The sequence below is a fragment of the Oncorhynchus tshawytscha genome, linkage group LG06 (assembly GCF_018296145.1).
Source record: "Oncorhynchus tshawytscha isolate Ot180627B linkage group LG06, Otsh_v2.0, whole genome shotgun sequence".
Taxonomy (NCBI): domain Eukaryota; kingdom Metazoa; phylum Chordata; class Actinopteri; order Salmoniformes; family Salmonidae; genus Oncorhynchus; species Oncorhynchus tshawytscha.
The window spans coordinates 21600582-21620884 of record NC_056434.1 but is presented as its reverse complement, the minus strand read 5'-3'; the positions used below and the strand labels follow the sequence as shown (position 1 = coordinate 21620884).

The 20303-nt window shown below is 44.2% G+C and overlaps 1 protein-coding gene across 1 annotated transcript in view; it reads left to right on the top strand.

The window, feature by feature from the left end:
- LOC112252236 (transmembrane protein 117) overlaps positions 1-20303 on the top strand; it is a 95047-nt gene that overhangs the window by 54264 nt on the left and 20480 nt on the right. The window contains exon 4 of the mRNA XM_024423299.2: positions 16176-16275. Coding sequence (XP_024279067.2) covers positions 16176-16275 — 100 coding nt within the window. The remainder of the gene's footprint in view (positions 1-16175; positions 16276-20303) is intronic.

The following is a 20303-nucleotide window of genomic DNA, read 5'->3' as shown; positions in this document are numbered from 1 at the left end:
AGTCAGGGACAGGTTGAAAGTGTCAGTGAAGACACTTGCCAGTTGTTCAGCGCATGCTCAGAGTACACGTCCTGGTAATCTGTCTGGCCCTGCGGCCTTGTGAATGTTGACCTCTTTAAAGGTCTTATTCACATAGGCTACCGAGAGTGTGATCACACAGTCGCCTGGAACAGCTGATGCCTTCATGCATGCTTCAGTGCTGCTTGCCTCGAAGCGAGCATAGAAGTAATTTAGCTTTTCTGGTAGGCTGGTGTCACTGGGCAGTTCGCGGCTGTGCTTCCCTTTATAGTCTGTAATAGTTTGCAAATCAAATCATATCCAAATATATTGGTCACATACACATGTTTAGCAGAGGTTATTGCAGGTGTAGCGAAATGCATGTGCTTCTTGTTCCGACAGAGCAGCAATATCTAACAAGTAATATCTAACAATTTCACAACATATACCCAGTACACACAAATCTAAGTCATATATAAATTAACAATATATAAATATATGGACGAGCAATGTCAGAGCGGCATAGACTAAGATACAGTAGAATAGTATAGAATACAGTATATACCAATGAGATGAGTAATGCAAGATATGTAAACATTATAAGTGACATTATTAAAGTGACTAATGTTCCATTTAATAGAGTGGCCAATGATTTCAAGTCTATGTACAGTGCCTTGCGAAAGTATTCGGCCCCCTTGAACTTTGCAACCTTTTGCCACATTTCAGGCTTCAAACATAAAGATATAAAACGGTATTTTTTTGTGAAGAATCAACAACAAGTGGGACACAATCATGAAGTGGAACGACATTTATTGGATATTTCAAACTTATTTAACAAATCAAAAACTGAAAAATTGGGCGTGCAAAATTATTCAGCCCCTTTACTTTCAGTGCAGCAAACTCTCTCCAGAAGTTCAGTGAGGATCTCTGAATGATCCAATGTTGATCTAAATGACTAATGATGATAAATACAATCCACCTGTGTGTAATCAAGTCTCCGTATAAATGCACCTGCACTGTGATAGTCTCAGAGGTCCGTTAAAAGCTCAGAGAGCATCATGAAGAACAAGGAACACACCAGGCAGGTCCGAGATACTGTTGTGAAGAAGTTTAAAGCCAGATTTGGATACAAAAAGATTTCCCAAGCTTTAAACATCCCAAGGAGCACTGTGCAAGTGATAATATTGAAATGGAAGGAGTATCAGACCACTGCAAATCTACCAAGACCTGGCCGTCCCTCTAAACTTTCAGCTCATACAAGGAGAAGACTGATCAGAGATGCAGCCAAGAGACCCATGATCACTCTGGATGAACTGCAGAGATCTACAGCTGAGGTGGGAGACTCTGTCCATAGGACAACAATCAGTCGTATATTGCACAAATCTGGCCTTTATGGAAGAGTGGCAAGAAGAAAGCCATTTCTTAAAGATATCCATAAAAAGTGTTGTTTAAAGTTTGCCACAAGCCACCTGGGAGACACACCAAACATGTGGAAGAAGGTGCTCTGGTCAGATGAAACCAAAATGGAACTTTTTGGCAACAATGCAAAACGTTGTGTTTGGCGTAAAAGCAACACAGCTCATCACCCTGAACACACCATCCCCACTGTCAAACATGGTGGTGGCAGCATCATGGTTTGGGCCTGCTTTTCTTCAGCAGGGACAGGGAAGATGGTTAAAATTGATGGGAAGATGGATGGAGCCAAATACAGGACCATTCTGGAAGAACCTGATGGAGTCTGCAAAAGACCTGAGACTAGGACGGAGATTTGTCTTCCAACAAGACAATGATCCAAAACATAAAGCAAAACCTACAATGGAATGGTTCAAAAATAAACATATCCAGGTGTTAGAATGGCCAAGTCAAAGTCCAGACCTGAATCCAATCGAGAATCTGTGGAAAGAACTGAAAACTGCTGTTCACAAATGCTCTCCATCCAACCTCACTGAGCTCGAGCTGTTTTGCAAGGAGGAATGGGAAAAAATTTCAGTCTCTCAATGTGCAAAACTGATAGAGACATACCCCAAGCGACTTACAGCTGTAATCGCAGCAAAAGGTGGCGCTCCAAAGTATTAACTTAAGGGGGCTGAATAATTTTGCACGCCCAATTTTTCAGTTTTTGATTTGTTAAAAAAGTTTGAAATATCCAATAAATGTCGTTCCACTTCATGATTGTGTCCCACTTGTTGTTGATTCTTCACAAAAAAATACAGTTTTATATCTTTATGTTTGAAGCCTGAAATGTGGCAAAAGGTCGCAAAGTTCAAGGGGGCCGAATACTTTCGCAAGGCACTGTATATAGGCAGCAGCCTCTCTATGTTAGTGATGGCTGTTTAACAGTCTGATGGCCTTAAGATAGAAGCTGTTTTTCAGTCTCTCGTTCCCAGCTTTGATGCACCTGTACTGACCTCGCCTTCTGGATGATAGCGGGGTGAACAGGCAGTGGCTCGGGTGGTTGTTATCCTTGATGATATTTCTTCACCACACTGTCTGTGTGGGTGGACGCTGAGGAACTTAAAACTTTCCACATTCTCCACTGCTGTCCCGTCGATGTGGATAGGGGGATGTTCCTTTTGTTTACTGAAGTCCACAATCATCTCCTTTGTTTTGGTTGACGTTGAGTGAGAGGTTATTTTCCTGGCACCACATTCCCAGAGCCCTCACCTCCTCCCTGTAGGGTGTCTCTGTTGTTGATAATCAAGCCTACTAATGTTGTGTCGTCTGTAAACTTGATGATTGAGTTGGAGGCGTGCTTGGCCACGCAGTCATGGGTGAACAGGGAGTACAGGAGGGGGCTGAGTACACACCCTTGTAGGACCCCAGTGTTGAGGATCAGCAAAGTGGAGATGTTGTTTCCTACCTTCACCACCTGGGGGCGGCCCTTCAGGAAGTCCAGGACCCAATTGCACAGTGCGGGGTTCAAACCCAGGGCCTCGCACTTAATGATGAGCTTGGAGGGTACTATGGTGTTGAATTCTGAGCTATAGTCAATGAACAGCATTCTTACATAGTTATTCCTCTTGTCCAGATGGGATAGGGCAGTGTGCAGTGTGATGGCGATTGCATCATCTGTTGACCTATTGGGGCGGTAAGAAAATTTGAAGTGGGTCTAGGGTGACAGGTAATGTGGAGGTGATATGATCCTTGACTAGTCTTTCAATGCACTTCATGATGACAGAAGTGAGTGCTACGTGGTGATAGTCATTTTGTTCAGTTACCTTTGCATTCTTGGGTACAGGAACAATGGTGCCCATCTTGAAGCATATGGGGACAGCAGACTTGTATAGGGAGAGATTGAATATATCCTAAAAAACACCAGCCAGCTGGTCTGCACATGCTCTGAGGACGCGGCTAGGGATGTTTTCTGGGCCCGGTAGCCTTGTAAGGTTTAATGTGTTTAAATGTCTTACTCACATTGGCCACGGAGAAGGAGAGCGCACAGTCCTTAGTGGCGGGCCGTGTCGGTGGCACTGTGTTATCCTCATAGCGGGCAAAGAACGTGTTTAGCTTGTCTGGAAGCAAGACATTGGTGTCTGCGACGTGGCTGGTTTTCCTTTTGTAGTCCGTGATTGTCTGGATTCCCACATACGTCTCATGTCTGAGCCGTTGAATTGCGACTCCACTTTGTCTCTATACTGACGTTTTGCCTGTTTGATTTCCTTGCGGCGGGAATGACTACTCTGTTTGTATTCTGACATATTACCAGTCACTTTGCCATGGTTAAATGCGGTGGTTTGCGCTTTCAGTTTTGTTCGAATGCTGCCATATATCCATTGTTTCTGGTTAGGGTAGGTTTTAATAGTCACTGTGGGTACAACATCTACTATACACTTCCTGATAAACTCAGTTACAATTTCAGTGTTTTCGTCAATGTTATTCTCGGAGGCTACCCGGAACATATCCCAGTCTGCGTGATCAAAACAATCTTGAAGCGTGGATTCCGAATGGTCAGACCTGTGTTAGCACGGGTACTTCCTTTTTGAGTTTCTGACTATAGTAAGGTAAGGTAGGAGCAAAATGGAGTCAGATTTTCCGAAAGGAAGGTGGGGGAGGGTCTTGTATGCATCCCGGAAGTTGGAGTAGCAGTGGTCTAGTGTTTTAGCAGCTCGAGTGCTACAGTCGATATGCTGATAGAATTTAGGCAGCCTTTTCCTCAAATTTGATTAGTTTAAATCCCCAGCTACTGTAAATGCAGCTTCTGGATATTCCAGTTTGCATAACGTCCAGTGAAGTTCCTTGAGGGCCATCGTGGTATCGGTTTTATGGGGGTGTACACGGCCGTGACTATAATGAAAGAACATTCTCTTGGGAGATAATATGGTCGGCATTTGATTGTGAGGTATTCTAGGTTGGGTGAACAAAAGGACTTGACCTCCTGTATGTAATCACAATTACACCATGACTCGTTAATCATGAAACATACACCTCCGCCCTTCTTCCTGGAGAGATGTTTTTTCCTGTCTGCGTGATGAACTGAGAATCCAGATGGCTGGACCGACTCCGACTTTATATCCCGAGAGAGCCATGTTTCCGTGAAACAGAGTATGTTACAATCCCTAGTGTCTCACTGGAAAGATACCCTTGCCCTGACCTCGTCAACTTTGTTATCCAGGGACGGAAGATTAGCGAGTAATATACTCGGAAGTGGTGGGTGGTGTGCGCGCCTCCTAAGTCGGACTAGAAGACCGCTCCGAATTCCTCTTCTCCTCCAGCGCTGTTTTGGTTAGGCCACCAGAATCAGTTAAATTGCCCTGGGTTGTGAGAACAAAGGAACCGCTTTGGGAAAGTCATATTCCTGGTCGTAATACTGGTAGTGCTGATGAGTTACCACTGCTTTGATATCCAATAGTTCTTCCCGGCTTTATGCAATAACACATAACATTTTCTGGGCTAACAATGTAAGAAATAATACATAAAAAAGCTAAATACTGCAATATTTCCTAAGAACTAGAAGCGATGCAGCCCTCTCTGTCAGCGCCTCCTTGAAACGCCCTGCCACACCCGACGAGCGTCGGAGCCGGTGTAGTACTATTCAATCTCAGTCCTATATTGACGCTTCGCCTGTTTGATTGTTTGTCGGGGGGCATAGCGGAATTTCTTATAAGCATCCAGGTTAGAGTCCCGCTCCTTGAAAGTGGCAGCTCTATCCTTTAGCTCAGTGCATATGTTGCCAGTGAGCCATGGCTTCTGGTTGGAGTATATACGTACAGTCACTGTGGGGACGACGTCATCAATGCACTTATTGATTAAGCCAGTGATTGATATGGTGTACTCCTCAATGCCATCAGAAGAATCCCAGAACATTTCCTGTCGGTGCTAGCAAAACAGTCCTGTAGCTTAGCATCTGCGGCATCTGACCGCTATTTATTGACCGAGTTACTGGTGCTTCCTGCTTTAGTTTTTGCTTGTAAGCAGGAATCAGGTGAATAGAATTATGGTCAGATTTGCCAAATGGAGGGCGAGGGAGAGCTTTATACACATCTCTGTGTGTGGAGTAAAGGTGGTCTAGAGTTAGAAATGAGGTAAAACAGATTTAAGTTTCCCTGCATTCAAGTCCCCGGCCACTAGGAGCGCCGCCTCTGGATGAGCGTTTTCCTGTTTGCTTATGGCTGTATACAGCTCATTGAGTGCAGGCTAAGTGCCAGCATCGGTTTGTGGTGATAAATAAACATCTACGAAGAATATACAGTTGAAGTCGGAAGTTTACATACACCTTAGCCATTTAAACTCAGTTTTTCACAATTCCTGACATTTAATCCTCATAACAAATCCCTGTTTTAGGTCAGTTAGGATCACCACTTTATTTTAAGAATGTGAAATGTCAGAATAATAGTAGAGTGATTTATGTCAGCTTTTATTTCTTTCATCACATTCCCAGTGGGTCAGAAGTTTACATACCCTCAATTAGTATTTGGTAGCATTGCCTTTAAATTGTTTAACTTGGGTCAAACCTTTCGGGTAGCCTTCCACAAGCATCCCACAATAAGTTGGGTGAATATTGGCCCATTCCTCCTGACAGAGCGGGAGTCAGGTTTGTAGGCCTGGGAATGATTTGCACTATTCACACCAAAGTACGTTCATCTCTAGGAGACAGAACGCGTCTCTTTCCTGAGTGGTATGACGTCTGCGTTGTCCCATGGTGTTTATACTTGCGTACTATTGTTTGTACAGCTGAACATGGTTTATTCAGGCATTTGGAAATTGCTCCCAAGGATGAACCAGACTTGTGAAGGTCTACAATTTTTCTTCTGAGGTCTTGGCTGATTTCTTTTGATTTTCCCATGATGTCAAGGAAAGAGGCACTGAGTTTGAAGGTAGGCCTTGAAATATATCCACAGGTACACCTCCAATTGACTCAAAGGATGTCAATTAGCTGATTTCTTCTAAAGCCATGACATAATTTTCTTGAATTTTCCAAGCTGTTTAAAGGCACTGTCAACTTAGTGTATGTAAACTTCTGACCCACTAGAATTCTGATACAGTGAATATAAGTGAAATAAACGGTCTGTAAACAATTGTTGTAAAAAATACTTGTGTCGTGCACAAAGTAGATGTCCTAACTGACTTGCCAAAACTATAGTTTGTTAACAAGAAATTTGTGGAGTGGTTGAAAAACAAGTTTTATTGACTCCAACCTAAGTGTATATAAACTTCCGTCTTCAACTGTAGATGAAAACGCTCTTGTTAAATAGGGTGGTGTACAGCTTATCATGAGATACTTAGATTTTGTGCACCAGCTGTTGTTTACAAATATACATAGACTGCCACCCCTTGTCTTACCGGAAGCGGTTGTTCTATCTTGCCAATGCAGCATAAACCCTGCCAGCTGTATGTTATTCATGTCGTCGTTCAGCCACGACTCGGTGAAACATAAGATATTATAGTTTTTAATGTCCCCTTGGTAGAATATTCATGATGGTAGTTAGTCTATTTTGTTATCCAATGATTGTACGTTGTCTAATTGGACTGATGGTAGAGGCAGATTACCCTCTCGCCGTCGGAGGACTGATGGTAGAGGCAGATTACCCACTCGCTGTCGGATCCTTACAAGGCACCCCGACCTACGTCCCACAGAAGTCACTATAACATACACTCATTGTTGTCATCTATTGCCAACCAGTTGCCCTTAGAGAGTTCCTCAATGAGTTTGCCACCTTGATAAGCTCATTTCCATTGTTCTTACTGGGCAACTTCAACCTCCCGATGTCTGCCGTCAAATTTTTATTTTTTTCCCCAACTCTTTTTTCTTTCTCCTCCCACTCCCTCTTTTGACCCACTCACAAGGCAGGCCTTATTTTTACTAGAGGCTTTTCGCATACTAATCTCACTGCAACAGGTCCCTGATCACTACTTTGTTTATTTTTCTGTCTCCCTCTCCTCCAACCCTAGCCACTCAGCCCTTACCCAGATGGTCATGCGCTGTTGCAATCTTTGTTCTCTCTCTCCCACTACTCCTTCCTCTTCTATCTTATCATCTATCCTATCATCTCTCTCTTCTGCTAAATCCTTCTCCATCCTTCTCCATCCGCTACTTGTTCACTCAGCCTATTGAGTCTACTGGTCCTACTCACACATAACTTTCTTTCCAATACACTTGAGTGTGCTGTCTCTGAACAGCTCTCTCGCTATCTCTCGTTTAATTATCTTTTTGACCCTAACCTGTCAGGCTTCAAGACAGGTCACCCAACTGAGACTGCTCTTCTGTGTCACGGACGATTTCTACACTGCCACAGATGACACTCTCTCCTCTATTCTCATCCTCCTAGATCTATCCGCTGCCTTCGACACTGTGAGCCATTAGATTCTCCTCTCAACCCGCTCAGGGCTGGGCATCTCAAGCTCTGCACACTCATGGATTGCATCTTACCTGGCAGGCTTCTCCTACCAGGTAACGTGTAGAGGATCTGTCTGCTCCACATACTCACTACTGGTGTCCCCCAGGGCTCGGATCTCGGCCCTCTCCTTTTCTCTCTCTACACCAAGTCACTTGGCTCCGTCATATTCTCACATGGTCTCTCCTATCATTGCTATGCGGATGACACTCAGCTACTTTTTTTTACTTCTCCCCCTTCTGACACCCAGGTGGGGACACCTGCGTGCCTGACAGACATCTCCACCTAAATTTCAACCTTGACAAGCCAGAGCTGCTCTTCCTCCTGGAGAAGGCCTTTCTCGTTCCAAGACATCTACATCATGGTTGACAACTCCACGGTGTCCCCCTCCCAGAGTGCAAAGAACCTTGGCTTGACCCTGGACAGCAACCTGTTGTTCTCTACAAACATCAAAGCAGTGACTTGCTCCTGCAGGTTCATGCTCTACAACAGGTGTATTCAACTCTTACCCTACAAGGTCCGGAGCCTGCTGGTTTCTGTTATACCTGATAATGAATTACAAGTACCTGGTGTCCCAGGTCTAAATCACTAGAGGGGAACAATTAAAAAATGTAGTGAAACTGGCTTCGAGGTCCAGAGTTGAGTTTGAAGGTTCTACAACATCCGTAGAGTACAAACCTAACTCACATAATCCAGGCACTTGTCATCTCCTGTCTGGACTTCTGCGGATCGCTGTTGGCTGGGTTCCCCACTTGTGCAATCAAACCCCTCCAACTTATCCATAATGCTGGAGCCCACCTGGTATTCAACCTTCCCATGTCATCCCACTCCTCCGTAAAATCCACTAGCTTCCAGTCGAAGCTCGCATCAACCACAAGACCATGGTACGGCTTTCCCCTGAAGCTAGGACAGCAGAGTTCCTGCCCATCTTTTGAAATGATCTGAAACCCTAGAATATCTTAAATAATCCCACAGCACCCCCTTTCTCAGGAATTCTAAATGAGTGTGACAATAGGAAAAAATAACTGTCTCTATGTATACAAAGAACAAAGATCTTTTAAACACTGTAACCTTCTGTACTGTTCAGATAAATGTAAAACACACATACTGTAGGCCTACACGCTCTCCCTTCCTCCCACACACTTACTCCTGCTATCACACACATCCTCTCTCACAAACACGATAATACACACATCACTCTTGCATATGCAGCCTACCTTTGATGCATCTCTTTGAGTACCCTATTCATTTTCAGTTATTTCTGTGCCATCCATATCTGTGCATAGCCTAGTTAGTGGTTAAGTTATCAGGTTGCTAGCTAGCTAGCTAGTTTTTCAGGTTCCTTAAAAGTGCTGAGAATGTTCCCAAGCCAAGCAACTATCATTCCCAGAAAGTTGTGGGAAGTTTGTATGCAAAATAACAATAGGACAACCATACTCTCACTAAACTCTAACAAATGGTTCTCAGAATGTTATGTGCTAGCTGGGTGGAAAATCCTCATTTACTCCTCACCGTGAGCGGTAAACACTAAATGAACAGAGATACAGTGCAGACACAACGAGCCAGGTACTTTCAATTGGTGAACTATATGTCCCAGACATAAAAAATAATAGTCTCCCTTATGTAACAAACTGCCTCTGATGTGACAATTCCAATGATATCACATAGTGAGCGGCAGGGTAGCCTAGTGGTTAGAGCGTTGGACTAGTAACCGGAAGGTTGCAAGTTCATAACCCTGAGCTGACAAGGTACAAAACTGTTGTTCTGCCCCTGAACAGGCAGTTAACCCACTGTTCCTAGGCAGTCATTGAAAATAATACTTTTTCTTAACTGACTAAAATAGTAATTTCAGGTTGTGTCTTTTCAGATCGATAGATGGTGCTGTTGTAAAGCAAGTGGACGCATCGAGCCAGCAGCCCACCAAGAGGCAGTAGGAGCCAGCAACCAGCCTTTTCTCTGCTCTACTCCTCTACTTTTCTCTGCTCTACTCCTGCTTCCTCCCAGCACCTCGTGTCTTGCTCTTTCTCGGTGTCCTCTTAAGGCTGGCGGTCTGCCAGAGATGACTAGTGTTTGCATCTCTGTTTAAGGTGGACCTATAAGAGCAGTGTTCACATTCTACCAGAGAGGACCAGGACATGCCTCAGAATAGATGGGTCTCTGATGGCACTAATCCAGGCACTTGTCATCTCCTGTCTGGACTTCTGCGGATCGCTGTTGGCTGGGTTCCCCACTTGTGCAATCAAACCCCTCCAACTTATCCATAATGCTGGAGCCCACCTGGTATTCAACCTTCCCATGTCATCCCACTCCTCCGTAAAATCCACTAGCTTCCAGTCGAAGCTCGCATCAACTACAAGACCATGGTACGGCTTTCCCCTGAAGCTAGGACAGCAGAGTTCCTGCCCATCTTTGTTCACATTCTACCAGAGAGGACCAGGACATTCCTCAGAATAGATGGGTCTCTGATGGCAGCCGATGCAGCAGTTAGCAGAGAGGGGAGGGAGGTAGAGCGGGAGGAGGATGGATGGAGAGGAGAATGGAAGTGTTCCAGCTCTGATGATGCAGTGAAACTTAAATCTTTTGATCCGTCTCCAAAGCTTTTCTGCATCCATATCCCGCGTTCCCTTACTCAATATGAGGCCGTTGTAATTTTACTGAGGCAAAGCATAAAAGAGAAGTACAATAATATCCCTTTGTGGCAAATAGGATAGGAAGCCTCTGTGTGGGAATTAATTATGTTTTCCTTTTCATTTTTTGTTCAGAGAGGATAAGGCACAGTTATTGCCAAGGCTCTGTAAAGGCCATCTGCTGGCATTGGTTTCCCTCGGAATAATGATGTCTTTGAAAAAACACACCATGATGCCTTGCGCTCGGCATCCAACTGTGATGGAGCGGTGCAGGAGAGGCCTTACTACTCGTCCCCCCCACACACACACCACATATTGTTTCCATCTCACACCCCTTTGTAGATGTCTGGCTGTGTCTTGTGTGTGTCTGACTGTGTGTGTCTGACCTGTGTGAGTGTGGCTGAGGGGGAGGTGTGTCTGTCTCCGTGCTCTCTGACCTGTCACCGTATGCTGTCCCTGACCCAGTGCTCATTGATATGCTTTCATTTTCTTTGACCTTTCAGACTCCACTGAGCTTGATTCAATGACAGGAATTTATATTTTCTCTAGGAATTGCCTAATACTTACTTATTCAAATTAAATTCATTCAAATATGATAAATGATGAGAGCGACATGTCATTACCTCCGTGTTAGATGTGTCCATCAGAATTTAAAGCTGTCCAGACAAAGGACATTGATCAAACATGTAACCATGAGAGCCAATGTTTAAACATAACCCAGGGTCATCAGCTATCAACCAGTTGCCTTCATTCATATGTAACACCAGGAAAGCATCCCTCCATTGTGGCTCCCACAGCACACAGTGTTATCCAGAGCCACACTTGTTACCGGGCGGCTTTCACATCTGGGCCATTTGCATTTTAATGTAAGTGTCAGATTAGGGGGCTTTTGTTTGTGTGAAAGCAGAGGAGTGTGACCGCCCAGGGAGTTTGACGCCCTTCACCGGTGCTCCGTCACGCTGCCTAATCCCATTCTGGCATTTTACAGCACCATTACCTGCAGAAAGAAGCCCCTAATTAGGCAGTGTTATTTAATTAAGAGAGCCCAATGCGTGGCACCGCACATGTTAATCATGACTAATTTAGATGAGGGGGGACTGCTATTACCAGGCTACACTGCTGCATGGGACGGGTGGAGGCAGGGGGCGGCTGCCTGCGTGCCCCATGTCCTCACCCAGTTGCGGGCGGGAGGGAGGGAGGAAGATGACCACAGCCGCCCCTTTGAGTGAGCTGGGTTATAGCAGCACATAAGAACATTGTCTCTGTTTACCACCATGCCTCTGTTCCTTGTGTGAGAGTCCCTGTCTAGCTGAGCGGGCATAATGCCATAGACTAGCAGATTTAAAAGGCAGAATAAATGGCATGTTGTGGTATTTAGGTTTTCCCTGCCGGAGTACCAAACATAAACATGACCAGGGGTGGAGGAGACCATGCTATCTCTTGTAGCTGAGGGTCGATAGTGAGAGAGAGAAAGGAGAGACGGGTCTGTCATTACCTCAGTATCATAAGCCCACCTTCCCCTGCTGTTATCTGGGACAAGGGGGAGAGGCCTCATTGGGAGTTGGCCTCTTACAGGTCATCCTCATGCAGAGACATACAGACAGCTACTATCAACAGCATAGCACATTAACCTTGACAACTCTATGGGGAAGTCCACTGGGAACTGCAAATAGGAAAAAGCCTAACAGTGTGTGTGTGCATACATCTGCATCAGTGGAGCTCATAATAATAGACAGAACGGAGCAAATGGAATGCCATCAAACACCTGAAAACCATCTGTTTGATGTATTTGATACCATTCCACTTGTACTGCTCCAGTCATTACCACAAGCCCGTTCTCCCCAATGAAGGTGCCTCCAACCTCCTGTGGTCTGCATGTGTGAATCTCTCTACCTTTTCATTATGTTTCACACCAGCCAGTCATGTCATTGATAGCAATTCAAAATCTTGCCTTTAAGGCTACAGTTTTGCAAGCCCTGTACTATAAATTGTTTGTGCTGCTCTGCAGACAATTTGCGATAAAATATGATTTATAAAATGTGTCCTGACATTTCTAAATGCCACACAGTGCAGAACCAATCTTCCCTTGAGGGACATCAAACAGCTTGAAACGTGTCTTTTAATCAATATTTTCAAATTTGTAATGCATCTACAAGCAATAATTTTTTATAAAAGCTTACCACAGTTGATTTTGTGTGTGTGTGCACGTGCATGTGTGTGTGCCTGCCTGTGTGTTGATGTGTGACGTTTTATGTAAGTGCTTGAGCACTTTCCCATCTCGAGATGAGGTGGAAAGGTAAACCCAGAGCGGGTCTTGACTATCAAGTATAAAGTCATGGTCTGGCTGTATTTATCAAGTAAGGCAAAGCTACAAAGCCTGTCTCACCCACCTGTTTGTAGCCTTAATTAGCAGGCATATGCCAGCATCTACAAGCAATACTTTTTAGAAAAGCTTATCATGATTGATTTTGTGTGCGCGTGTGCCTTTTATCACTTGAAATTGTAAAGCCCAAGTCAAGTGGATTTATAAGCTTCTTGGACTTGCAGACTACATTTAAGACTAGTTTAATGGAAGACTGATACAGTGGACAGATACTGATGCTGGCCTGGAAAGTGCCTGCTGGTTATTCACTCTCACTCCCCCCCTGTATGAGCCAGTAGAGTGATAAGAGACTAGAGAACTCTATCTGGAGGAAGTTTAATACAATATGTGGGCTGATGTCGCTCTGACTAAAAAAGAGGGGGATGGATGGAGATAGAGATTTTAAGTCGCCTTGGGAGTTGAATTGGTGATAGGAGAGAGGCCCTTCCATGACAGCTTGATATTCTTCAGTCAACCATTCTCCAGTCCAAAGCTATGTACACTGTCAAATGTGTGCTCTTATGTACTGTACACACGGAGGAGAAAAAATCTCAATGTAGATGACGGAGGATCCAATGCCATGTTCGTGTACTGAAGTAGGCTAGACACCTCCGAGGCTTCAGACGTTACACACCTGCCAGGTTCTTCCACAATCATGGATTGTGAAATTTAGAGTAACCGTTTGCTACCGACATTTTTGTAAGAAGACCGGTTTTCTGGATGTTTCCTGGTCTGACAAAGAGGACTGTAGCTCTGTCACTTTCCAACGCAGATGTGGAAGGCTGACTTAGGCGGATGCGGTGGATTGAGACGCAGCCCATGCAAAAAAAACAGATATCTCTCTCTTAAACTGACGGATTTGGATGTATATATGTTAATTAGATTGACGCACGGGTGACTCTTAAGGTGTCTTAAAAATACAATTTTGTTCCATAGAGAGTGCAGTTTATGGTGTAACTGGTTCACTGCTTTGCGCCACAGGAGCCATTTTGGATCCGATTATTCATGGTAGTTCGGGTACTGATGTTCCACCAGGAGGGAGCCATTTTGGATCTGATTATTCATGACAGCTACTGTACTGATGCTCCACGGCTGACGTGAACCCTCTCATTAGGTCAGAGGGTTCACGGCAGCCGTGGAATCGTTGCCTTTAATCACACTGAGAGAAGAGTCCCCAAACTCTTTCTCTGTGCTCTTCTGCTTTCCAAAGAAAAAAGGGCAAACACTGCTGCCTGGTAGAAGAGGTGGAGAGATAACCGGTTAGATAACCGTGGAAGAGGTGGAGAGATAACCGGTTAGATAACCGTGGAAGAGGTGGAGAGAGGGCAAGTGTTTTCTCTGATACAGCCAGCTATCGGCTAGATTTAAGTCTGAGTTGTGCTGGGCTAGACAGCGTTTCCAGGACTATCGATTATAATTTTGCAGTGGGTACACGACTCCCTGTGGGATCTCCTAGGCAACTGGACCGGGGCCAAGCTGCTGAGCATCTAACTGACTTAATGCAGGTAGGCCTATAAATCCCCATTCTAATCAAGTTTATTTTTATTTACTTGCAAGGTGTTAAGTCACCTATGCCATGCCCCTCACGTTTCTGTTAATCAAGCCCTATCACAGCAACCTAATGAATAGAGTATTGATGTCATATGATTTATATTGTAGCCTACCTTTAATGCAGCATCTTAATTGTATTTTTAATTAGCAGTCTATCTGTTTTCATGACTACAGAGACTGTCTATGTAGGCACAAGAAAACAGGTGCCATTTGGGGTCAATGGTTTGTCATAGGTTCTAGGAGACACTTGAAACAGGACAGTTATATGGTAGCAGTTTTACTCTACACTGAGCAAAAAATGATGGGTAGGAGTAAATAATACCAGACCCTATCATATTTAACACATTCATTTTCAAAAGCAGCTCATTTTTATGACTTCAAAGAACATGAAAACAGCAGAAGAAGACAAGTGCCATTTGGGTTCAGTGGTTCATCATAGCTGATAGCAATTCTGCCACAGAACCACCTTCAATTCTTTATTATGTTTTGTTACTAAGGGGAATTATGAGTTAATGGGTGAGAAAAGGGAGAGCAATTATCATTAATTGGAGATGAATACCTATTCAAGTTTAATTTAAACATGCCTAAGCTCTTTAATAGGATTTAATGGATAATCCTGTACCGCTTTGAAAGAGTTCTATTTTCATTCACAAAAGCAATGTCATGTACAGTCATTGTAAACACTAATAACATATCAAATACATGCATGGGAAAGTAAAACAGGCATGGTTGTCATTTTCTACATGCCTCTGTCCACATAGCCAAATAAATATTTCATGTTTAAGTGTGGCAGGTTGGAAAACAGCCACGGAGCCAAAAGAAGATGAGTGGAGGTTTTGACTTCAGAAACGACCCGCTGGAAAACCACATTGACCTGTCAGGGTTGGGAGAGGGAGGGAGGAGACCGCACCTACTGTACTTACCGCCCCCCAAAGAGAAGAAAAGAAGGATGAGGAAGGGAGGAGGCCCACCTGCTCCACTCAGCCTCTAAGATGATGCCAGGAGATCAAACCCCTCCCTCCCTCATCCTTCTTTTCTTCTCTTTGGGGGGCGGTAAGTACAGTAGGTGCGGTTGTCATATAGACCTGGCTTGTGACCCAGTTTCTCCCAGTGTTGTTACCAGGATAAGTTGGAAGATTAATGAATACCCTGAACAAAAGGCTCCTGCTCCCATCTCCACCTACAACAGGAAATAGAGGATGAATAACTAGTGTTGCATGTCATCTTTTTCCCTGCACCAAAGACAAACTGCATACCACAAATGGTTTCTTCTCCCATGCCCTTTGTATCAGGGATGTTCTGTTAGTTCCAACAACCAACGGAGACATCTCATGCTTTTGGATAATGCTGATTTAAATTCACCTAGACACTGGTACAAATTTGCGAAATGGAAAGATAATTCCCAAACAGTAGGGAGGTAAACAATTTCATGGAAGCTCAGTGTATATTGTTTACAACCCTGAGGGCCCCACGAAGGTAGAGCCGCTTGCCGCACACTGTTTTCACGGGGCTAGTTTGATTTGGATGGGATCTGACAGTTAGCATCAAGACACTTAGTAGCCGTAGTGACCGTTTTCCCTCCCTCCCTCCCTCCCTCCCTCCCTCCCTCCCTCCCTCCCTCCCTCCCTCCCTCCCTCCCTCCCTCCCTCCCTCCCTCCCTCCCTCCCTCCCTCCCTCCCTCCCTCCCTCCCTCCCTCACTACCTCCCTCACTACCTCCCTCACTACCTCCCTCACTCCCTCCCTTTCTGACCCTCTCTTTCTTTCTTTCTCTTTCTCTCTCTTTCTATCTCTCTTTCTCTTTCTAGGCCTCACATGGTGACAGAGTACATGGGTATCAGGAACGAGAGCTTCATGAAGATTGCAGCAGTAGGGACGTGGATGGGGGACTTTGTGACTGCATGGATGGTAAGATGGTACTACCCAGTAGTAGCCCAACACTGATTAGAATCAACTAGAATATCAGCACAAAGACAGTGGGATTAGGGTTTATACCCTTAGCAACTGGTCCCAGGCCAGATCAAACAGAAGTAACAGGAACAGAGCAACAGTGCGAGGTCACAGGAAACAGAGAGAAACATAGCGGCACAGCGAGGGGTGGAGTGGAGTAGAAGAGAGACAGTGAGGGGTGGAGTAGAGGAAAGGAGAGACAGCGAGGGATAGAGTGGGGGGAGAACCCCGCACCACCCCTGCCGACACCCTCGCGCCCCACAGTTTGGGAACCACTGGAGTAGAGGAGAGACAACTTGTCACGCTTCCTCAGCCGCCATTATTATTCTACTGTACGAGAGGGAGGGAGAGAGAGAGAGAGGGAGAGAGAGAGCTGAATCCAGACATTACTCTGGCTTTTTTTTCTTCTTTTTATTTTTACAGTTGATTAATTCAACAAGGCACTTTCAAGACGACCTCTGTGTGTCTCCTCGACAGAGCAGATATTTTGAATGTGTCATCGGTAGATGAGTGAGCAGGAAATTGGTGTTTTTGTAACACTGCTCATAACAAAAATTATGAAATTATTTTCTTTACTAGGGCTGTGGTGGTCATGAAATATTATCAGCCGGGGATTGTCAAGCAACTAACTGCCAGTCTCACATCAATTGACCGGTAATTAACATAAACACATTTAGCATCTCCTGGCTTCCACGCCTAGCCTACAAGCCACTGACGCAGACCTTTGGAACATCTACATTTTAAAAAGTCTAATAAATTCATTAAATATATATTAGTATTATATTAATATTATATTAAACCATCACAATAAATCCATTATTTATTTTAGACAGGTCTAAAGAAACATGATATGAAGAGAATGTAGTTATTTCCGAAGAACAGAATAGCATACTCTGAGTTTTCCTTATGTTAGGCCCTGCCATATGGCTTTGGGCTACAGTAGTTCATTTAGCAGACAAGATTCGCTTATAATTCTATTGCGTTATTTAATATTATTTTATAGTATGAAGAACACAATTGAACATAGCTAAATAAAATAGAAAGGATATTTTCTCCAAACGATTTCCGAGGGAGTGAGCACATGAGGCTATTCTGTGTTGAGCAGTTAACAAAGAAACAGGTCCTCCTATATGCTAAATTTAGTGTTATTTATGCAACATTAGTTGTGATACAAACGTTGGCTGCATGGCTGATTTGAAAAAAGTCGCATGAAAGGCATGAACTCTGCTTTGTTTCTTGTGCAGGCTGCACACACTCTCAGTCACAATTGGACAAGCACTTGATAATATTCTCACCAGGCCCCGAATGTCATGGCACCATCCCCCTTGTGTGGCCGTAATGCCCTTGGGCTGAATATAATAATTACAGCCTAATTCCCTTCTCATGGCTGCCAATCTCCGTGCTCCGAGGCACCTCTCGCTCACATGGCTCTCAGATATCTCAATTCTTATTAGCTAATGCCCGTCACGTGATCGGGTCCTTCTCACAGGCATCTCAGTTCCGAATTAGGCTACAAGTGAAGACAGACACATCTGGGACGCAACTGTACGCGTCTTTCTTAACGAATTCTGAGGCGCATACTGTCCACATTGACTTTTTTGTCAACCAACAAGATGAGTAGGCCTAATGAACAGCAAAAGCATTTCCTATGTCAATCTACAGTCATGGCCAAAAGTTCTGAGAATGACACAAATATTAATTTTCACAAAGTTTGCTGCTTTAGTGTCTTTAGATATTTTTGTCAGATGTTACTATGGAATACTGAAGTATAATTACAAGCATTTCATAAAGGCTTTTATTGACAATTACATGAAGTTGATGCAAAGAGTCAATATTTGCAGTGTTGACCCTTCTTTTTCAAGACCGCCCTGGCATGCTGTCAATTAACTTCTGGGCCACATCCTGACTGGTGGCAGCCCATTCTTGCATAATCAATGCTTGGAGTTTGTCAGAATTTGTGGGTTTTTGTTTGTCCACCCGCCTCTTTAGGATTGACCACAAGTTCTCAATGGGATTAAGGTCTGGGGAGTTTCCTGGCCATGGACCCAAAATATCGATGTTTTGTTCCCCGAGCCACTTAGTTATCACTTTTGCCTTTTGGCAAGGTGCTCCATCATGCTGGAAAAGGCATTGTTCATCACCAAACTGTTCCTGGATGGTTGGGAGAAGTTGCTTTCGGAGGATGTGTTGGTACCATTCTTTATTCATGGCTGTGTTCTTAGGAAAAATTGTGAGTGAGCCCACTCACATGGCTGAGAAGCAACCCCACACATGAATGGTCTCAGGATGCTTTGCTGTTGGCATGACACAGGACTGATGGTAGCACTCACCTTGTCTTCTCCAGACAAGCTTTTTTCCGTATGCCCCAAACAATCGGAAAGGGGATTCATCAGAGAAAATAACTACCCCAGTCCTCAACAGTCCAATCCCTGTACCTTTTGCAGAATATCAGTCTGTCCCTGATGTTTTTCCTGGAGAGAAGTGGCTTCTTTGCTGCCCTTCTTGACACCAGACCATCCTCCAAAATTATTCGCCTCACTGTGTGTGCAAGCTCTGTACTGGTGGTCCCCCGATCCTGCAGCTGAATCAGCTTTAGGAGATGGTCCTGGCGCTTGCTGGACTTTCTTGGGCGCCCTGAAGCTGCCTTCACAACAATTTAACCGCTCTCCTTGAAGTTCTTGATGATCCGATAAATGGTTGATTTAGGTGCAATCTTACTGGCAGCAATATCCTTGCCTGTGAAGCCCTTTTTGTGCAAAGCAATGATGACGGCACATGTTTCCTTGCAGGTAACCATGTTTGACAGAGGAAGAACTACGATTCCAAGCACCACCCTCCTTTTCAAGCTTCCAGTCTGTTATTCAAACTCAATCAGCATGACAGAGTGATCTCCAGCCTTGTCCTCGTCAACACTCACACCTGTGTTAACGAGAGAATCACTGACATGATGTCAGCTGGTTCTTTTGTGGCAGGGCTGAAATGCAGTGGAAATATTTTTGGGGGATTCATTTCATTTGCATGGCAAAGAGGGACTTTGCAATTAATTGCAATTAATCTGATCACTCTTTATATCATTCTGGAGTATATGCAAATTGTCATCATACAAACTGAGGAAGCAGACTTTGTGAAAATTAATATTTGTGTCATTCTCAAATCCCCATAGTACAAAAGTTAACCTATTCTATTGGTTAACTTGTCCTTCTGTGCGAGAAATAAATATTCCAAACAGTTGTGGGATGTGATAGATCCCAAATGAATCAAACCACTCATCAAAAATGCAACAGATCAGAACGTTTAGCTTAAAATGTTGATAAACTATTAAGCTATCTCTTCACATAATAAGCGCAGCAATGCTCACAAGGCAGTAACGTTGCAAAAAAGCCATGTGCTGTTTCTTGCCTTACTGCAAACACTGGGCATCATTCACAAGTGGTGTAAAATGGCGTTGATAGAGAGGGCAGCTGTGCTTCTAGCCCCTAGGCAACTTTGCAGTATTTTTTTATGTGTTATTTCTTACATTATTAGGCCAGAAATGTTTTTGTGTTATTACATACAGCTGAGACAAACTTTTGGATATCAGAGCGGCGGTACTCACCAGCATTACCAGCATTACAACCAGGAATACAACTTTCCAGAATTGGATCCTTTGTTCTACCCCTAGGGCCTAAGGCAATTGATCTGATTCCAGAGGCTGACCCAAAACATCGCTGGCGGAGAAGAGGTACGTGGAGTTTTAGTCCGACTCAGGAGGCGCACACACCACCCACCGCTTCCGAGTATATTACTCGCTAATGTTCAGTCTCTGGATAATAACGTTGACGAGCTGGGGGTGAGGATTTCCTTACAGAGGAGACATCAGAGATTGTAACATACTCTGTTTCACGGAAAGTTGGGTTCTCAGTTCATTGTGCCGACAGGAATAAATATCTCTCCAGGAAGAAGGGCGGGGGTGTATGTTTCATGATTAGCTACTCATGGTGTGATTG